The sequence below is a fragment of the Piliocolobus tephrosceles genome, chromosome 1 (genome assembly GCF_002776525.5).
Source record: "Piliocolobus tephrosceles isolate RC106 chromosome 1, ASM277652v3, whole genome shotgun sequence".
NCBI lineage: Eukaryota > Metazoa > Chordata > Mammalia > Primates > Cercopithecidae > Piliocolobus > Piliocolobus tephrosceles.
Window position 1 is genome coordinate 36,066,393 of NC_045434.1, and position 13,273 is coordinate 36,079,665.

The window sequence follows — 13,273 nt, forward strand, 5'->3', positions numbered from 1 at the left end:
TGATTAGCTTAATAACTAATCTCCTGAATTCTTTTTCATGTAAATCAGGGATTTCTTCTTGGTGTGGAACAATTGCTGGTGAGCTAGTGTGATTTTTTGGGTGTGTTAAAGAACCTTGTTTTGCCATATTACCAGAGTTGGTTTTCTGGTTCCTTCTCATTTGGGTAGGCTCTGTCAGAGGGAAGGTATAGGGCTGAAGTCTTTTGTTCCGATTATTTAGTCCCATAGGGTTTTCCCTTGATGTAGTACTCTCCCCCTTTTCCTATGGATGTGGCTTCCTATGAGCTGAGCTGCAGTGATTGTTATCTCTCTTCTTGGTCTAGCCACCCCGCCAGGCTACCTGGCTCTGGGCTGGTCCTGGGGGTTGTCTGCACAGAGTCCTGTGATGTGAACTGTCTATGGCTTCCTCAGCCATGGATACCAGCACCTGTTCTAGTGGAGGTGGCAGTGGGGGTGAAACAGTTTGTGAGGGTTCTTAGCTTTGGTGATTTAATGTTATGTTTTTGTGCTGGTTGGTCTCTTGCCAGGAGGTGGCACTTTCCAGAGAGCATCAACTGTGATAGTATGGAGAGGAACCGGTGGCGGCCAGAGCCCCAGAACTCCCAAGAGTATATGTCTTTACATACCCTACCCACCTTTTGTCTTCAGCTACCAGCTGGGGGCAGGGCTAGGCGTGGTCTGAGCTCAGATTCTTCTTGGGCAGGTCTTGCTGTGTCTGCTGTGGGGAATGGGGGTGAGTTTCCCAGGTCAGTGGAGTTATGTACCGAGGAGGATTATGGCTGCCTCTGCTGAATCATGCAGGTTGTCAGGGAAGTGGGGGAAAGTCAGCAGTCACAGACTTCACCCAGCCTCCACACAATCTGAAGGGCAGGTCTTATTCCCACCATGCCCCCACTAACAGCCCCGAGGCTGTTTCCAGGCAGTGGGCAAGCAGGGCTTGAGAACTTGTCCCATGTTACCTGCCTCCCAGCAAAAGAAAAGGGTTTTGGTTCTTCTTCCACCTGTGGAGTCTGCATGCTGGATTCACACCCTCCCCTGAGTTCTGGCCAGGAGGCACCTTGCCCTATTCAAATTGTTACAGAGTTCAGCTGGAGACTTCCTTCTCCCTGTGGCGTTTTCCCCTGCACCTCTGGCCGCTGTCCTGAAGGGTCCCTTGGTGCCAGGCAGGAATGGCCTGCTTGGGGACCCAGTGAACTCCCGGGGCCTTTCCTGCTGCTTCCTCTACTCCCGTATTTTGCTCAGCTCTCTAAATTGACTCAGTTCCAGGTAAGGTTGGAAACTTCTCTTGCAAACTAGACCTTTGGTTTCCCCACTGGGGGTGTGTTTGGGAGCAGAGGGTCTCCCCTTCTCACTTCTACAGTTTCAGCACTCACAGTATTTGGAGTGTCTCCTGGGTCCTGCAGGAGCAGTCTACTCCCTTCGGAGGGTCTGTGGGTCCTCTTGGGATTCCTGCTTTGTTCTTGCAGTCATTCTGGAGCTAAAATTTCTGATGCGAACCTCCACACACTGCTCTGTCCATCTGAGTCAGAGCTACAATCTAATCATACCTCCCATCCACCATGATGATCTTTTCTTTTATCTGATGATGAATCTTAATATAATATCCATACTTGATCATTATGCCTAAGTTTGAGTATCTGAAGTGACAGAGAACTACTTTCAGAAAGACTCCATTCATTTTTGGTGAACGCTGAGTATTAGAACATTAATTCTTTCTATTGAACTAAATGTAATGTCTCCTTGTAGCTTTAGCTTTTTCTACCTACTGGTCCTAGTTCAGTCTTTTGTGGTAATATGAACAGGGCTGATTTGTCTTCCATATTATAATATTTCCAACATTTGAAAACAACTGTATTCAACCTAAGTCTATTTTTTGATTTTCTGTTCTTTTCTATTGATCTGTCTATTAATGGGTCATTACCACAATATCTTAATTATTGAGGCTTTATGATACATTTTCTTTTTTCTTTTTTCTTTTTGACTTTTATTTTAAGTTCAGGGGTACATGTGCATGTTTGTCACAAAGGTAAACTTGTGTCATGGAGGTATGTTGTACAGATTATTTCATCACCTCAGTATTAAGCCTAGTATCCTTCAGTTGTTTTTCTTGATCCTCTCCCTCTGCCCACCCTTCACCATCCTAAAGGCCCCAGTACGTGTTGTTCCCCTTTATGTGTCCATGTGGTCTCATCATTTAGCTTAAAAGGGAAAACATGTAGTATTTGGTTTTCTCTTCCTGTGTTAGTTTGCTAAGGATAATGGCCTCTTGCTCCATCCATGTCCCTGCAAAGGACATGATCTCATTCTTTTAATGGCTGCATTTTATTCCATGGTGTATATGTACTGCGTCCTCTTTATCCAGTCTATCATTGATGGATATTTAGGTTAATTCCGTGTCATTGCTGTTGTGAATAGTGCTGCAATGAACATACGTATGCATGTGTCTTTACCATAGAATGATTTATATTCCTTCCGGTATATACTTAGTAATGGGATTGCTGGGTCAAATGGCATTTCTGTCTTTGGATCTTTGAAGAGTCGCCACACTGTCTTCCACCATGGCTGAACTAATTTACTCTCCCACCGACAGTGTATAAGTGATCCTTTCTCTCCACAACCTTGCCAGCATCTGTTATTTTTTGACTTTGTAATAGTTGCCATTCTGACTGGTGTTAGATGGTATCTCATTATGGTTTTGATTTGTATTTCTCTAATGATCAGTGGTGTTGAGGTTTTTCTCATATGATTGTTGGCCACATTTATGTCTTTTGAAAAGTGTCTATTCATGTTCTTTGCCCACTTTTTTTATGGGGTTGTTTTTTGCTTGTAAATTTGTTTAAGTTCCTCATAGATGTTGGATATTAGACCTTTGTCAGATAAATAGTTTGCAAAAATTTTCTCCCACTCTGTAGGTTGTCTGTTTACTCTATGGATAGTTTCTTTTACTGTCCAGAAGCTCTTTAATTTAATTAGATCCCATTTGTCAATTTTTGCTTCTGTTGCAATTGTTTTTGGCATCTTCATTGTGAAATCTTTCCCCATTTCTATGTCCAGAATGGTATTGCCTGGGTTGTCTTCCAGGGTTTTTATAGTTTTGGGTTTTACATTTAAGCCTTTAATCCCATCTTCAGTTAATTTTTGTATATGGCATAAGGAAGGGTTCTGGTTTCAGTTTTCTCCATATGGCTATCCAGTTATCCCAGCACCATTTATTGAACAGGGGATTCTTTCCCTGTTGCTTGTTTTTGTCAGCTTTGTTGAAGATCAGATGATTTGTCAGTGTGAAGTCTTATTTCTAGGTATTGGTGTATGTGTCTGTTCTTGTATCATACCATGCTATTTTGGTTACTGCAGCCCTGTACTATACTTTGAAGTTGGGTAGTGTAATGCCTTCAGCTTTGTTCTTTTTTCTTAGGATTGCCTTGCTATTCAGGCTTCTTCTTGATTCCATATGAATTTTAAAATAGTTTTTTCTAGTTCTGTGAAGAATGTCAATGATAGTTTGATAGGAATAGCATTGAATCTATAAATTGCCCTTGACAGTATGACCATTTTAACGATATTGATTCCTCCTATTTATGAATATGGAATGTTTTTCCAATTGTGTCATCTGTGATTTCTTTGAGCAGTGGTTTGTGGTTCTCCTTGTAGAGATATTTCACCTCCCTAGTTAACTATATTCCTTAGGTATTTTATTCTTTTTGTGGCAGTTGTGAATGGGAGTTTGTTTGTGATTTGGCTCTTGGCTTGACTGTTATTGATGTATAGGAATGCTAGTGGTTTTTGCATGTTGATTTTGTATCTTGACACTTTACTAAAGTTGTTTATCAGCTTAAGAAGCTTTTGGGATGAGACAATAAGGTTTTCTAGATATAGGATCATGTCATCTGCAAACAGGGATAGTTTGACTCTCTTATGATACATTTTCATATCTGGTAGGACCAGCTATCTTCATGGATCTTTTTCAGACATTTCATTGCTATTCTTGCTCACTTATTTATTTATTTATTTATTTATTTATTCATTCATTCATTCATTCTTTAGAGATGGGGTCTTGATGTTACCTAGGCTGGTCTCAAACTCCTGGGCTTAAGTAATCCTCCTGCCTCAGCCTCCAGAGTAGCTGGGACTATGGTGTGCACCACTGCACCTGGCTATTTTTCTATATAACTCTATAATCTAGTTCTTAAAAATATAACTTTTTAAAACCAGTATAATATTAAATTTATATATTAACTTAGAGCAGACATGTTTATGATGCTGAATTGTCTTGTCCGAGAATATGGAATATGGATGTCTACTTTTATGCCTGTCAATCATGTCTTATTTGTTTGCATTTTGTACATTTATTAGGTTTATGCCTGAGTATTTTATTTTTTGCTATTTTAAATGAGACGTTCTTTTCCATTATATCTTCTAACTAGTAACTATGTGTATATATAATATATATAATCAATTTCTGTATTTTAATTTAATTTAATTTTTGTTTTATATTTTGAGATCGGATCATACTCTGTCACCCAGGCTGGAGTTCAGTGGTCTAGTCATGGCTTACTGCAGCCTTGACCTCCTGTGCTCAAGCAATCCTTCCACCTCAGCCTCCTGAGTAGGTAGGATTATAGGTGCGTGACACCATGCCTGGCTAATTTTTAAATTTTCGTAGAGACAGGGTCTTGCTATGTTGCCTAGGCTGGCTTGAATTCTTAGGCTCAAGTGATCCTCCTGCCTCAGCCTCCCAAAGTGCTGGGATTACAGATGTTCGCCACCATTCTTATTTTAATTTTATATGCTGTGACTTTACTAAATTCTCATATTGTGTTTTTTTCTCCTCTTCCTGCTGCTCCTCCTCTTACTGTTTTTAGTAGTTTTTCAGTGGATTCTTTGGGGTTTTCTAAATACTTAATCAAATCACCTACAAATAGGGATAGTTTTACCTCTTTCTTTTCAATTCTGATAGATACTTCTAGTTGCTTTTTCTTGTTTAATTGTATTGAGTAATTCTTCCAATTCAATATTAAATAGTAGTGGAAATAACAAGCATCCTTTTCTTTATTCTGACTTTAGCAGGAATGCCTTTAGTGATTTACCTTTAAGAAATATGCTGGCATTGGAACTGATTTATAAGTTAATTTATTTGTTCTTTCTTCAGAAGTCTCAGATATCCACCTTGGGTTATTTTTCTTCTGCCTTAACCTTTAGAATTTTCTTTAGTGAAGATCTCCTGGTGGCAAACTCAGTTTTCATTTGTCTGAAAATGCCTTTATTTCACCCTCATTCTTAAATTTTTTTGCTGGGTATGCTATTAATTCTAGGATGGTATTCTTTTATCTCAGCACATCATTATTATTTTTACTGTTTTCTGGTTTTTGTTGTTATTGAACTGACCATTGAGAATCCAACTGTCTGTTTCTTTGAAGTTAATTCATCTTTTCTCTCTGCCTGTTTTTAAAATCGTCTTTTTGTCTTTGCTCAGATTAATGTGGAGATGGATTTTCTTTTCTTTTAAAATTTTGCTTGGGATTATCTTGATTTCCTGAATCTTTAGTTTGGTATCTTTTGTTAGATCTGGAAAATTCTCAGTTATCATCTATTCAAATATTGCCTCTACTGCATTTGCTGTCTTCTTTTTTTTTTTTTATTATACTTTAAGTTCTAGTGTACATGTGCACAACGTGCAGGTTTGTTACATATGTATACTTGTGCCATATTGGTGTGCTGCACCCATCAACTCTGCTTTCTTCTTTCCTTCTAGAACTCGAAATGAATGTGTGTTGGAATCAGTCCCCCATGTCTCTTAACCTTCTTCCATATTCTCTATCTCTCTATTTCTCTGCATTGCATCCTGAATAATTTTTCTGGCTTACCATCCAGTTCACTAATTTGCCCTCCAATTGAATTTCATCTGCCATTAAACCTTTCTGTTGAGTTTTAAAGTTAAATTGCTGAAGTCCTATTTGATTCTTTTTCAAGTCTGAGCATTTTTGTAATCTTTCTCTCTCTGCTCATATTTTCGATCTCTTATTTCTTTAAATAGGTTAAATATAACTTTTGTAGTCTTTTTGATAATTCTAGTATATGATATAGCTGTAAAAGAATGTTTATTACGGCATAGTATAATAGCAAAATACTAGAAACAATATGAATGTTGATCAGTAGGAGATTAGTTAAATACAATATGGTACATTGAAATAATGGAGTTCTATGCAGATAAAGTAGATGTTTAAGTAGTTAAGTATAATCCATGATATATTATTGAGAAAAGCAGATTATAGAATATAAGTTATATTATCTCATTTATATTAAAATGTTTATAGATGTGAAAAGCATTCTAGAAGAATATTCAGCAAACTGATAGAAATTATTAACTCTGAGCGTTAAGATTCTTAATTCCTCTGTAGTGTTCAAATATTTTACAGCAAAAATATTATCAAGAAAAAAGTATTTTCATTTTGTAAAAATATCCTAATACATTGTGACTATTCTTCTATAATATATACATATTTCTATAGCATAATTTAACATTGCTATAAGGTATTTTGTTATATGGCTTACACCATAATTTATTTATGCATTTTCCTGTTGTGGGCATTGAGCTTCTTGCTAGCTTTTGCTTTTATAAATATTGGTGCTGTAAACATCCAGAGGATGCTTTTAAATCTCTATGAGAAGACTCCTTTGAGGTGTTCAACACTGATGACTCCTTCTTTCTTCTCTTTTGGCTTTCCTTGTGGCCTCTCATACTTCAGAGGCTACTTCTGGCTGCCTTTTCAGGCTCCTCTTTCTTCCCTAGCATTTTATTTTATTTTTTTTCAGAGGTTTGAAAATCTGTTATTGTTTTCCTTGAGTATAGGCTTTGATTTCATCTGATTTTTTTAGGCAGCAATTTCCTATTTATTTTAATTGACAAATAGAAATTGTATATTTTCATTGTGTACAACATGATGTTTTGAAGTATGTATACAATGTGGAGTGGCCAAATTATTTTTCTAAAAATAACAGCTTTATTGAGATACAGTTCATGTAATATGTACAATTCAGTAATAGTTCGTAGTATATTCACAAAATTGTGCAGTGATAATCACTATTCAATTCCAGAACATTTTTATCATTCCCATAAAGAAAATCCATACTGATTAGCAGTCACTCAAATTTCCCCTTTCTTCTCAGGCCCTGGAAACACTACCCATTTTCTGGCTCTATGGATTTGCCTATTCTGGACATCTCATGTAAATGGAATTCCACAATATATGGCCTTTTGTGCTTATTTCACTTAGCATAGTGTTTTCAAAGGTCAGCCACATTGTTGCCTGCATCAGAACATCATTCCTTTTTTTTTTCCAATAGGTTTTTGGGAAACAGGTCGTAATTGGTTACATGAGTAAGTTCTTTAGTGATAATTTCTCAGATTTTGGTGCACCCATCACCCAAGCAGTGTACACTGTACCCAATGTGTGGTCTTTTATCCCTCCTCACCTCCCACCCTTTTCCCCTGAATCCCTGAAGTCCATTGTATCATTCTTATGGCTTTGTGTCCTCATAGCTTAGCTCCCACTTATGAGTGAGAACATACAATATTTGGTTTTCCATTCCTGAGTTACTTCATTTGGAAAACAGTCTCCAAATGCCATTATTTAATTCCTTTTTATGGCTGAGTGGTATTCCATGGTGTATATATACCACATTTTCTTTATTCACTCATTGATTGATGGGCATTTGGGCTGGTTCCATATTTTTGCAATTGTGAATTGTGCTGCTATAAGCATGTGTGTACAATTATCTTTTTCATATAATGACTGCTTTTTCTCTAGATAGATACCCAAGAGTGGGATTGCTGGATCGAATGGTAGATCTATTTTTAGTTCTTTAAGGAATCGCCACACTGTTTTCCATAGATCCCTAGCATTTTATGTAACTGGGTTACTATCTAATTCTCTGGCTACCTCACAAGTTTGCCTTTAGGATATAATTTACTTTCTTGGCTTTAATTAAATGCAGATAACTGTCAGATCTCTATTTTTAGCCCAAATTCTTCCATCTTAAACTCCAGATCCATATATTCAGCTACTTGCTGGATATTTTCTCTTGGATATCTCAATGGTACCTCGAACTCTCACAGCCTAATCTGAACTCATCTCTCTCTCCAAACATGTTTATCCAGTTTTGTTCATTGTCTCTGTGAATGGCATTGTCATCTCTCTAGTGGTCTAAATTATAAACTAAGTGTCGTTTAAGGTGTACCTTTTCCCTAACCATCCCGTGTCCATCCAGTCAATCACTCGAACTTACCTCTTAAATATCTCTTAAATCTTCCTTTTCCTTCTCTTCATTCCAGCAACCGCTATTTTGTTCACGCTCCTTTTCTCTTCCTCTCCTTCCCTTTCTTTCTCTTCTTTAAAGCTATTCTCCTGTTGCTAGAATGATTGTTTTGAAATGCAAAGCAAATCAATCAATTTATTAGAGCCTCATTGCCTTCAGGATAAGAGCTAATCATCTCCCTGGCTTGACAGTCTCACCCTTTGACTATGATTGCACTCCTGTTCATTTATCTCCCAGTTTTTGTCCTACTGAACTAGACTCTCTCAGAACCAATCATGTACATAGAACATCCTCTGCCCAGAGCTCCTTCTTTTCCTTCCCCATCCTTCAAGAAAAAACTCAAACATTTTCTCCTTCAGGAAACCTTCCTGACCAACTCCCTCTTTTACCCAGTCCACTACCTGGTCTAAATCAGGTGCTCCTACTATGTGACTGTATGCATTCATTGTATATTCTTGTCCATGAAATTAAAAGTTTCTTAAGGACAGGGACTATTTTTATCAACCTTTGTATCCTTGTCACTAGCACAGTACAGTTGCAGGATTAGTGCTCATTAAATATTTTTGAACAAATAATTGCTAATATTTATATACATCCTTTAATCATCATATTGTTTCATCTCACAGGAGGCTGTAAAAGAATTTATTGAGCCTGAAATAGATGAGTCTCTTCAAGAGGATGAAGAAGAAAATAAGGAGGATAGGAAACTTCAGGAGGAAAATAAAGAGAGAGCAGAAGAAGTAAGATTATTTGGTATTTGTTTTTCCTCCTAGATATATACATACATATATATGTTTTAGAGACAGAGTCTTGCTCTGTCACCCAGGTTAGAGTGCTGTGGTGTCATCATAGCTCACTGTAACCTCGAACTCTGGGGCTCAAATGATCCTCCTACCTCAGCTAGGACTACAGTCATGCACTACCATGCCTAACTAATTTTTAAAATTTTTAAAATAGAGATGGGATCTTGCTATGTTGCCCCGGCTGGTCTTGAACTCCTGGTCTCAAGTGATCCTCTTTACCTCGGCCTCCTAAAGTGCTGGTATTACAGATATGAGCCACCATGCCTGGACCCTTTATACACACACACACACACACACACATACACATATATATAGTGGGGGGAAATTATATATATATAGAGAGAGACACACACAGTGGAGAATAGAAGTAGTTGGTCTGGAGTGAACTCTTCAATTTCCTTCTTTTTCTCATATAGATTTAGTCAAACCTGCAGAAATATTTATCTTTGTCATTTTATTTTCAGAGGAAGGGATGTTCCTTTTCCCTTCTACATCCAGCCATTTCCCATTAGCCTCATTTATACCTATATTACCATTAACTACACAACCTACCTCTCACTCTGGTGCTATTTTTTTAGTCCTTCATTGCCACATTTTTCAGATAACACTTTGAAACTCCATATTTCCACTTCTTCAGCTCCCATTTCTGAGCTGCCTTTTGCCCTCCTCCCAGGCCCATCACCAGACCTCTCCTCCCTTTACCCTGTCTCAACCCCTGCAGGGGCATTTGTAGTAATAAAAGCCCCTCCTGGGATATTTGTAATAATAATAATAATAATAATAATACAAGGATTACCAAAACTTGAGTGCCTATCGTGAGTGATATACTTTGCACGTATTATCTCTTATCTATGCAACACAACTTCAAGGTATATATTATTGCCCCCATTTTACAGATAAGAGAACTGAAGCTCAGAGAGGTTGACTGACTTACCCACAATCATATAGCTGTAAGTGGCAGAACCAATATTCAAACCCAGTTAAGTCTGGCACAAGAGCCCTTGCTAATTCTTAGATTGACTACTACTGTCTTTGGCTTCTAAAACTCATGATTGCCTAATACTCTCTACAATGTCTTAATTTACTTCTCTGATGTGTTTCTTCTCTGTATATAGTTTAAGTGTTGGCATGACTCCAGGCTCTGAACTAGGTCTTCTACTCACTGCACAGGCAGGACAACAGAACAAAAATATTATGTAACACCCAAGCCTATTTCAATCATCATTTTCTGTTTTATTTCTGGTAAAGTGTTTGGTATATAGAAGGCACAGAATAAATGGAAATTGTCAGAGGTGTCCTAACTAGAGTGACTCCATCTTGAATAAAGTCCAGATAAAGCAAAACCTACTGGGTTACTTTCCCAGGGAATTGGACACTCTTAATCACAAGATGTTTATGGTTGAGGAAACAAGTTAATGAAAAAAGGCATTCTCAGTTTAAAAATGTGTTTCACTTTGAAGATAATGGTACTGGTACAGGAAAGGGGTCACGATGCAGACCCCAGGAGAGGGTTCTTGGATCTTGCACAAGAAAGAACTCAGGGCGAGTTTGCAGTCCAAAGTGAAAGCAAGTTTATTAAGAAAGTAAAGGAATAAAAGAACAGCTACTCCATAGACAGAGTAGACTTAAGGGCTACTGGTTGCCCATTTTCTTGATAATATCCTGAACAAGGGGTGGGTTATTCATGCCTCCCATTTTTAGACCATATACGGTAACTTCCTGACATTGTCATGGCATTTGTAAACTGTCATGGCGCTGATAGGAGTATAGCAGTGAGGACGACCAGAGGTCACTCTCGTGGCCATTGTCGTTTTGGTGGGTTTTGGCCTGCTTCTTTATTGCAACCTGTTTTATCAGCAAGGTCTTTATGACCTGTATTTTGTGCTGACCTTTTATCTCTTCCTATGACTTAGAACCATCTGGGGAGGCAGCCCAGTAGGTTTTAGCCTCATGGTACCCAGCTGCTCTTTAAGATGGAGTTTTTCTGGTTCATAAGTCTCTGATAGTACACTCATAAATTATTGCTGAAATCAACAGTTACATTAGAGAATAACAATACTAATAGCCTGTCACAAGCTGATCACCAGGCTTTATAATAAAGTACACTATTCCTAGCCTTAATATCCTATAAGCAAGCATTATGTTTATGTAACGGCATTTCTCCTCTTGCTTTCTGAGGATACCCTCCTCTGTAATAGAGTAATTTCTAACAAACTGCTTTTACTTTACTATACTCTGTGAGTCACCCTGAATTTTATCCTGTGTGAGATCAAAGAACCTGCTCTTGGGGTCTGGGATAAGACCCCTTTTCTGGTAACAAAACCGTTGCTACTACTACTACTACTACTACTGCCACTACTACTACTACTACCTGTAGACTTAGTTCAGCCCCTTTCCTGTCTATTTTACAAGCACCCGTTCAGCCTTTAAATATCATTTTCTCTGTTAATAATTCCTGAAGTACCTAGGAAGAATGCATGACCCTTTTCTGGGTGCACACAGCCTTTGGAACACACTTTTATGCTAACAGTAATCATGTTATACCATAATTATTCATTTTATTATCTATCTCTCCTACAGTACTGTCAGTTCCTGGAAGCTGGAAGAAATCCTCTTTGTTTTTCCCATAGTTATATCCTATTGTCCACACTCCCCATCCCACCAGTTTTTCACAGCGTTTGCTATGTGAAAGCCTTCAAAAATGCTTGTTGTCTGATTAAAGCAAATGAAAAATGTAAGCTTCCAACATGGTGCCAGGAAACTTGCTGGTGTGCCACTGTGTTACCCACCAGCTTGCTAACAGGTCCACGGGTTTCTGTGTTCCAGCAACCTTCAACATCTACAGAGGAGGAAAAACTAATTCGATTCATCGGAGAAGATGAAAATGTTCATTCCAAACCTCTATTTGAAACAGATGTGTTGTCTTCCTGGGTATGTATCTGAAATCCAACTAGGGAATTCAACACTATTTAACATTACACAAACACGATATGGTGCTGACATCACTTTTAGCTACTCCAAGGGGACCAGGGGTTCCTAAGTCATGTATTTTACAGATATTTTTCTTCCAACATAATTCCTGGAAAACTCATATTTTCACCTTAACTTTATAAAAGCTTCTCATTCTCATCTTTAAACCTCTTTTTTTTTTTTTTTTGAGACAGAGTTTTGCTCTGCCTCCCGGGTTCAAGAGATTCTCCTGTCTCAGTCTGTGGAGTAGCTGGGATTACAGGTGCCTGCCACCATGCCCAGCTAATTTTTGTATTTTTAGTAGGGATGGGGTTTCACCATGTTGGCCAGGCTGGTCTCAAACTCCCGAACTCAGGTGATCCACCCACCTCAGTCTCCCAAAGTGCTGGGATGACAGACGTGAGCCATTGCACCCGGCCTAAACCCCATTTTAACATCAGTATTTCATCTCTTTCCTTAGTTTAACAATCTCTTGGTCAGTATTTGACTAATTTTTAAACATTCATTTAGTAGACTTTGTTGAGAGCTGTGATAATAAGCACATACCCCTAAGAACAGTAACTGTCGGGAAACTGGAAACTTAGAGATAGTAGCTGTGGAAACTCAGCAAGAAAGCAGGTTTAAAATGTCTCCACAGAAGTTTGGTTGTAGGACCATGGTAGATTTCAGTCAGCCATTGATCAGTATCTTACTCTCTACAGAACACTGTGACTTTAGGAGTTTATGGATGGGCTTTATCCCTCTAATTCCCTAAAGTGGTGGTAACATTTTGTGTGTATGTTGACATTGTGCATTTTATTGGATTGGAGGATCAATAGATTTTGTCAAATTTCTCCATGCTAAAGTTAAGAACCATTTCATTATTAGGGGTGTGTGAGCCATAGGCTTTTGGCCCCCTAAAGATTTGCTGAAAAATCACTGGTGTGAGGCAAATTGATTAATAGGAGAAAAGGCATCTAAATTTGTTTAACATGTATACACGAGACCCTTCAGAATGAAGATCCAGTTTCCCAGTGAGTTATGGAAGCTCATATACCATCCTGGGGCCACAGTAAAGAATACAGACTGAGTATGGCTAGAAACAGGTTACCTTGGTGAATAAGGTTAGTGACAAGACTGGTTGAGAGAGAGAGAAAAGGAAGAAGCTTGGCTGGCAAAGGTGGCCTTGTTATGTAGATGAAGCC

General features: G+C 38.2%; 1 protein-coding gene across 1 annotated transcript in view; it reads left to right on the top strand.

Annotated features, from left to right (window-relative positions):
• AXDND1 (axonemal dynein light chain domain containing 1) overlaps positions 1-13,273 on the top strand; it is a 185,197-nt gene that overhangs the window by 142,523 nt on the left and 29,401 nt on the right. The window contains exons 24-25 of the mRNA XM_026447899.1: positions 8,943-9,056; positions 11,946-12,050. Coding sequence (XP_026303684.1) covers positions 8,943-9,056; positions 11,946-12,050 — 219 coding nt within the window. The remainder of the gene's footprint in view (positions 1-8,942; positions 9,057-11,945; positions 12,051-13,273) is intronic.